This window comes from Helianthus annuus, chromosome 4, assembly GCF_002127325.2.
Source record: "Helianthus annuus cultivar XRQ/B chromosome 4, HanXRQr2.0-SUNRISE, whole genome shotgun sequence".
Classification (NCBI taxonomy): domain Eukaryota; kingdom Viridiplantae; phylum Streptophyta; class Magnoliopsida; order Asterales; family Asteraceae; genus Helianthus; species Helianthus annuus.
In genome coordinates, this window is record NC_035436.2 from 205630018 (window position 1) to 205638131 (window position 8114).

Consider the following 8114-nt stretch of genomic DNA (forward strand, 5'->3'; position numbering starts at 1 on the left):
GTTTCTCTACACACTGGATGCATCTACTTGCATCATGAATTTATGCATCTACTATATGTATTATACAAATATACATAGTACAATATATACACCATCTGATCCTCCTTTGTTCTCTCCTCCGATGACCAACATTACAGTTTCTCTACCATCCTCATCCTGTTAACATTCTTCAGATAGCCGGTTTCTTTATTAACATAATAATATGGTTTGTTTATTAATATAATATAATATTTTCGTTGAATGATATATTAGGTTTGTTTGGATGTTTTATTCGGCGCCACTGTATGGTTATGGGATGTGTAGATGTATCTCATTTGAATGTAGGTATGTTTTTTTAGGGTTATATAATATACTCATAGTAGTTACAAACGAATCCTGAAATCTTTTCATAAATAAAAAATTATTTTTTATTTAAAAAATAATAACTTGGTACATGCTTTCATTTTCTTGAGAGATGCAGATTCAGCTCCTACTTGATGCAGAGTGAGGCACTGGTGGGCAATGATAGGAGACCCATGAAAATCTGGGTTGGATCATTGAGCCAAACGGGTTTTATCGGTAATTTCACCGTCGTTCCTATTGGCGGGTGGGTTATCGAGTTTTCCCCGAAATTGGTGGTGGACTCAGGTTACTCTCGGAGTACTCCGTTTGTCCAGTGGGTGCTCCAGAAGTGCTCGGTATTGATTCTGTTGGTCGTTAAAAAAACAATAATTTGGTACATGCATTTATTTTTCTAGGAACACATACTTATTATGCTAGAGTTCAATTAATTTTTGATTAATAACATAGTCATTGCTCTTAAAAAATAAATAGTTTATTATCCTAGTTTGTGGTTCTTGCGCAGATCCGGTTCGATCTTGTTTGATTTTTTATCTTGCACGGCTCTGGTTTCCGACGGTAAATCTCCTGTTTCATCCATTGTTTTGTTGTATTCAATCGCCGAAATTATCAGGATCACCAGCAGGTTTGGCAACGGAATTGCCAGCGGTGACCTCCACCTTCATAAATGGTTAAAGATGAAGGGTTTGAATGTTTGATTACTATGCAACTCGATGAGAGATAGATATTTTATATATTTTTTAAGATTTTAATTAAACAAACAAAACTTGGTTATGCGCAATTCGATGAGTTTATGTGTAACTCACTTTTAATTAAACAATACAAAGAATATATAATTTTAAACTTTTATTAATTTATATTCTAAATGTATTTAACTAGTCTTTTTGTCCCGTTGAAGATGGAACAACAATTTTCAAATAAGAAATCAAATTACCATAAAAACACAAATAGAAGGGTATATAATTATGCATTTATGATATAATAATGCATTTATGAAAATCCAAATGTCAATTATTTTTCTAACATGACCCGAACAAACATAAAAGCAAAAAAGCAAGTCATCACTTGTGGAAATTTCAATTTATCAAGAGCACTAGCGGATCATATGTATCTTCTTAAAACTAATTAAGTAATAAGGATATTAATTCATCCAAGCGATGCGTTAGACTCAGATAATCCCCATGAAATGATTATGTCGCTCTGTTTTTAGATTAAAATCCAGACACTATTAAAATAAAACATCAAAATAAGGTCCATAACACCTGATTATATTTCATCAATTATTTCTCTCCTGACTTGTGTAATTTATACAAGGCTGCCAATTACAAGGGTGAGTTCTTGAAGTTTGTTTATTTCCCATTTTTAACCATACTCTTAGGGTAGTCACACTCATAATAAATGAGTATGAGTATCCAGTTGGTTATTGCAGATGGTACAACTCATGAGTCCTAAAAGAATATTTTAATAGTGTGAACAAAATACTTGGTGAATTTGGTAGTGTAGAGAGTGGCAGTTACATCTGGGCCGGTGTGATACGATTCATGCTGGGTGCTTCGTACCGTCGAAAGTTAGCAACCATAATAGTGTGAACAAAATACTTGGTGAATTTGTCGAGTATAAGAAACAGTCCGAGCTTCAAGGGTAAGTAGACGTGCTTTAGGAGATGTTTCTAATACGGTGGGGGTTTATTCTAGTTTCTCATCAATTTTTAAAATGAAACACGTTCATAACCTAAGCTTCATTCATACAACACAACCGAAATCTTAAAACGAAACGAAACACGTTCATAACCTAAACTTCATACATACAACACAACCGAAATCTTAAAACGAAACATGTTCATATATAACCTGAACTTTATTCATACAACACACTTGAAAAAGCTATATATTATCCCCAGACTTCCCAACTTCAAAAGTCTCAAAACATCCATAATCACCAACTTATTCTGCACTGATTGGAAGCTGCAGAGAAGATACAGTTAGACTACGTACCATTTCAAAATAATAATTGAAACAACGGATTTACATGTATAATTGTATTTTAATTAACTTTAACTTTACATTTTTCATTATTATTATTATTATTATTATTATTATTATTATTATTATTATATTTGATATGCCTACAAAGTATTTAGAGATTTATGAATTATATATCATCTTTATTATATACACGAGTTTCAATGTTGGATAATCTTGACATGACGGGTCGATGGGTACGGGTTACGGATCAACTGGGTCGGCTGTTATTTGTGGTTTATTTATTTATTAAGTTATGTTTGAATAAGTTAGGGTCAGTCTATACGTTAAAAGTCTGTTTAGCATGTGGTCAAATGGGTTGGTTGAGTCAACCGATTCCTTAGGAAGATGAGTCAGTCGTATTTTGAATGGTTCTTGTTCACGTTGTTGCATGTATGCCTATTTAAGGCTTCATTGGGTGTTGAATAAAAGAACCAGCAAACTTTTCCTTCTATTATCTTTTATATGTTAGTTAGTCTGTGTTTGTGAGGGTCCTGAACCAACATTCTAACCTATAAATAAATAGTAATACCTGAGAGATGAGTTCGTTAGAGTGATCAGCAAGAAGAGGACCATTTGTGCAAGTCTTAACCTCCTCAAACAGCGATCTATCATATGTTACATTTGCGGTAGCAAATGTGAAGTAGAGTTTTTGGCCAACCGCTGTGACATCGTACATATCTACCCATTCGCCCGTCGGGAATTGATCCTTATGGCCTTTCATCCCGGAAATTTTGCCGAATGTGATCTTTCCGGTAAACACCGGGGCATAGTAATTGAGGTATACGTATTTTACGTAACATGGTTCCTTAAAGCGGACGGTGAAGTCGAAGGTGGGTGGCAAAAGGCTTGCAGGGGTTATAGTGAAAGAGTCGACGGGATCAGGTATAAGGCCGGGCGGAAATCCAAGTAGTTGGAGAAGTTGGTGTAAGTTTAATAAGTTTGGGTTTGGGGATGCAGCTGAGGTGGTGGAAGGTGTGAGTGCGACAAGGGCAAGGAGGAGGATGAGAGACATATGAGAAGCAGTAGCCATGATTAAATATATGTATTGCTTCTTGTGAGGACTTGATAAATTGAGAGTATAGTATATATGGGCAACAAAAGCCACCCTATGATCCATTTCAAAAATCAATTTTAATATAGTATTATAAATTTATAATCACGTTTTTTAATCTGTAATATATGTTTTAAATAAACTAGAATTATGAACCAAGATCTGATATTAATATTAACTAGGATTTAAAAAAGGCTTTTGGGTTTCTTGGTATCTGAAACTAAATTAATAATCCATGGCCTTTGATTTGCATTTAACTTAAATATAATAAAAACTAGGTTATCACCCGGGTGCTACCCGGGTTGGAGAAAACTATTAAGATAAATATTAAGTGTACAAATAAAATAAAATACAAAGTCTCATGTTACATAAATTAGTGATACAGTGGATACACAATTTAAAGATAGTCGAGTCCCTTTGAAGATGCGTATCCTTCGAGTTACCAAAACCTTTCCCGTAGTAAATTGAGTTCCCTCTACAAAAAAAAAACAACCAAATTATAAGTGTTTATGTATATAATATAAACTTTAGTGTCGATACCCGGGATTGTTTCCCGGGCTCGAGAAAGTAATTTAGATAAATAATTTGTGTATAAATAAAATATAACAAAATACAAATAAAGCGTCATATTACATATTAAACATAGCCCGTTTATTAGTGACATGGTTACGGATCAAACATAGCCCTGAATATATAATCTCTGAGAGTCCATCCTGTAGATATTGATCATGTTTCATGCTAGTTTTAAAATTCTTCACAACGAACATGAAGGCAAAAAATAACTACCAACAAAATGGCACCAGTTGTGAATGAGCCCAGCAAGAGCATTTCAATTTTAAATTCCCTGCAAATATAAAGAGGTAATAATATTAATGTAGGATTTAATGAAAAACTAAAAAAAGATATTTTGAAAAAGGGCATCTCTAACATTCTGAATAAATAACGATTCATGAGATATAAGTGTTAAGGGTCATGAAGCTATACCGACACCCAGCCCGACTAATAAACGACCGAATATAGACATGTATGGATCGGGTGCAGCTGCCATCACAAAAGATCCAAGTGCGAAAATTACATCAGCGATCTTCAAAGGATTCGGAGAACCTCAGCAACAACTATCCAGATCATACACCCTGCTGCAAAACCCGTACAGAAAGGCAGCAGTTTGTTAAAGGCATCAGCACATATAAAAGAAGGTACTGCTACAATGGGCTGCAAAAAAAAAAAAAAAAAAAAAAAAAAAAAAAAAAAAAAAAAAAAAAAAAAACCATGAACTAAAGTTACCAAAAGACCCTGAGAAAGACCTTTTGAGCCAGCAAAAGACACCCCGACTCCAGATTCTTCCCCAAAAGAATGAAGCGTCATGATTCCAATTACAAGAATAACCTTATTCGCATCTGCTCCTTTTATGTCCAGAATACTGATTTCACGATAATGCTCGAGAAACTATAAATAATAAAAGAAAAACTTATGTCAATCATGATACCCAAACTATAAAATTACATCAGCGATAAGCGTAGCACTTTTGCGTCCTTGAACGCCTTGTGACATCAATAAGAAAGCGCAAATAATAGAATTTAAAAACTCACCACTACATTTTCAACTAAAAAGAGAAAATTATAAACAATTGAACACTGAAATTAAAATGTTTATTCTAAACTGTATATATAAACAACCAATGGTGATGCAATAAGACCACCTTCCCCTGATATTTTCTTGAAAATGTAGTGGAAGTTCCTCATAATATAACAAACGTCTTAAAGTACATACAAAACTCATTCATTCTCCATTAGATTCAGTGTTATTTCATATAGACGTGTACCAGAACTTTTGTCTTTTTAACTTCTAATATCTACATAACTTCCAAATTCGAAGAGTAAGCGTAAATGAAAAATTGATAAATTTATACATAACTGGTCGAGCCACCGAACCCATACAATTTGGCTTGTCATACCCCGAAACCGTAGTTAGTGGCTTGCCCCAAATTTCAAAAAACTAATGAAGCCGGACCAAGAACACCAATGGTTATAGTTATAAAAAATATAAAGACTATACTTTTATAACAGTATGGTAGTTAGTATGGTAGTTAAGACTGAATAGATATATAAAGGGGTCAAAATTTTGTAATATGTCAAAACAGGTTGCATTGACCTAATCACATTTGTTCAAAAGGTAACTTTTAAAATACCAAGTGTGAAATATGAATACTCTATTTACATTTTTCCATTACTCATCTGTTATTTCTAATGTTGAACACTTTTGGCAATTTTTGACCCATTCACATACTCTGCACATTAACATGTTTATTAATATACCCATTTGACCTATTAGATATAAAATATAACCTAGACCAATCATGTACAAGTAAACCGGTTAAATTTGCTAAAGCGAAGGTCAAATCATGATGGATCATGTAAAATGTCAAAAGTAAAAAACTTGATTTTGAGAATAAAGCATTTACTGGTATGCACTCGTGCATAGAAGAGCCTTTCACCCTTCAATTAAATGCAATATTATCCGGTGAGTGGGAATTAAAAATAATACATAAATAAGGTACGGAAAAAGATGTTTGCGGATGTCTTACATACTCTTGCCTGTCTCACTTATTTGGAGTGCCCAGATCTCTTGTTAGCCTGCAAATGAACAAAAATACCGGAGTTATATTAAATAAACGTAATAGGATTACTTAGAAGCTTTAATCAAACACACTCGTTTGTAAACACATAACGTTGCTTTGATCAACCAACAATATCATCATCAATTTGTAGCATGCTTTTCAGCACTTTAACTACCATTTTACAGCAATGAAATCTCATTTTTCAACATCATTTTTTCATTATACATAATTCAACCCACAATGAAAAATTATTTTAACCCAAATATACTTTGACCCATTACCAAAGATGTGCATCTTTCAAAACTCTATCCATTTGACCCATTACCCATCCCCTCTGAACGATACATTACCAATCACCTAGAAATGTAAGATGTCCTGCCTGAATGGAACCATCAGGCAAATAGCAATGACGAATATATATACCTGGAATCTTGTTAAGAGCAATTCGAGCCCGTTCAGCACAATTTAAATAAAAAAAAAAGTTAAACCATGAATAATATTAATTAAGAACCCTAGAGAAATGAAATCAAACCACTTTCGATTTTCCTGTGCCTTTATCTCTAACCAGGTTCACATCAACAATCTCACCATATCTACATGTTAAAAAGTATGTTAAGTATTCAGTGACAATTGAAAAGGATGTTAGTTCGGTAATGTGACTCAATTTTAGTAAAAATGGAACTTAACTCTATTAAAACCCCGATCATTGCTGACAATCCATACACCCATATGACCGAACACAAGCCAACCTAAACTAAAATATCACCCATATGACCGAAATCCATTTTGACCCATTACCCAACCCACTCACTCACTCACTTCGCCCAATTATTAAGTAGGGGTTTTTAATATTTTAAATAACAATATGCCTCAATTTCTAGTTATAGCAACTAACTGATGTATCAGCCTCAATAGGATGAAGTAATAAGAAAGAAAGAAATAAGTCAATTTAGCCAAATAAAAATTCATAGGACTGAAATTTGTTCATGTTCGATCAAAAGGACTAATTTTTGTCTTGGTTCTTGTTACCCTACAAATTAAAAAAAAAAAGATCACTTATGATCTCAAACAACGCAAAACATAAGAAAACCACCAAGAAAGCAAAAACCATAGATCAAATTGATCATCTATAGGGTACCTTTCGCAAAAACCATAGATCAAATATACGAATCAATCCATCACAAATTCTCTCCTACTTCTCGACATCATCACCACTGAGAATAAGAAACCAAAAACCTCAAGCAAGCAACACATAAATGGTTAATATGAAATACCGAAACCAAAAAAACACAAAAGAAAGGCAAGACTAGGACATGCAAACTCACCTTTGCTAGCCGAAAAAAATAAAAGACGATGAACCTGTTAAAATTGTAAAAATTGTGTTTCAATATTTAAATATAATCAAATGAATTCACCTATTCTTAATCTACAAAATAGAAATTATTGACCTGTTAAAATTAGTATCTTGTAATATCTTCGATTCTCCTATCAATTTCAAATCCAGAACGGTAAAAGCTCAATAACAAACATGAGTGACATCCACTTGTACAAAATCGTATTATCTATCTGCAGCCATGGACATAACGACAAATCATGAATCACATGGCTGACATTAACATGTGTAGCTCCTTCAAAAATCTGCAGAAAAGCATACGGTAAGTAACTATATGATGATTTATAAACCAGACCAAATGTCGTGTTTTACTTACCATCTGTGCAACATATATGTTCAAACCATGAACTGAAATATGGAATGTTGCACAGATGGTAAGTAAAACATGACATTTGGTCTGGTTTATAAATCATCATATAGTTACTTACCGTATGCTTTTCTGCAGATTTTTGAAGGAGCTACACATGTTAATGTCAGCCATGTGATTCATGATTTGTCGTTATGTCCATGGCTGCAGATAGATAATACGATTTTGTACAAGTGGATGTCACTCATGTTTGTTATTGAGCTTTTACCGTTCTGGATTTGAAATTGATAGGAGAATCGAAGATATTGCAAGATACTAATTTTAACAGGGAAGTTTCCAGCACCTCTTTGAACATCCAACACTCCATAAACCTAATTCAGTTA

The 8114-nt window shown here is 33.5% G+C and overlaps 1 protein-coding gene and 2 long non-coding RNA genes across 4 annotated transcripts; all 3 read right to left on the reverse strand.

The window, feature by feature from the left end:
- Window positions 1-2048: 2048 nt before the first annotated feature.
- LOC110938178 lies at window positions 2049-3403 on the reverse strand. The gene is made up of 2 exons (XM_022180647.2): window positions 2893-3403; window positions 2049-2303 (listed from the first exon to the last, which is right to left on the reverse strand). Exons 1-2 carry the CDS (start codon window positions 3391-3393, stop codon window positions 2283-2285), a joined length of 522 nt encoding a protein of 173 aa, XP_022036339.1. The 5' UTR covers window positions 3394-3403; the 3' UTR covers window positions 2049-2282.
- A 286-nt stretch (window positions 3404-3689) lies between these two features.
- On the reverse strand, window positions 3690-4620 carry LOC110938179. 2 transcript variants are annotated; one of them, XR_002591238.2, is made up of 3 exons: window positions 4399-4620; window positions 4048-4258; window positions 3690-3889 (listed from the first exon to the last, which is right to left on the reverse strand). It is a non-coding gene; the product is annotated as an uncharacterized LOC110938179 (long non-coding RNA). The 2 variants fall into 2 exon arrangements; XR_004890929.1 differs by lacking the exon at window positions 3690-3889 and having other exon boundaries at window positions 3986-4258; window positions 4399-4619.
- Window positions 4621-5842: 1222 nt separating this feature from the next.
- On the reverse strand, window positions 5843-7373 carry LOC110938181. The gene is made up of 2 exons (XR_004890930.1): window positions 7170-7373; window positions 5843-6624 (listed from the first exon to the last, which is right to left on the reverse strand). It is a non-coding gene; the product is annotated as an uncharacterized LOC110938181 (long non-coding RNA).
- Between the last annotated feature and the right edge of the window lie 741 nt (window positions 7374-8114).

What these genes read in the sequence shown, in the direction of transcription:
- LOC110938178 (XM_022180647.2), bottom strand. Translation starts at nt 3,393, where the DNA reads ATGGCTACTGCTTCTCATATGTCTCTCATCCTCCTCCTTGCCCTTGTC. An exon ending in CTAACGAACTCATCTCTCAG is followed by an intron (nt 2,304 to 2,892) that starts GTATTACTATTT and finishes TCTTCTCTGCAG; the next exon opens with CTTCCAATCAGTGCAGAATA.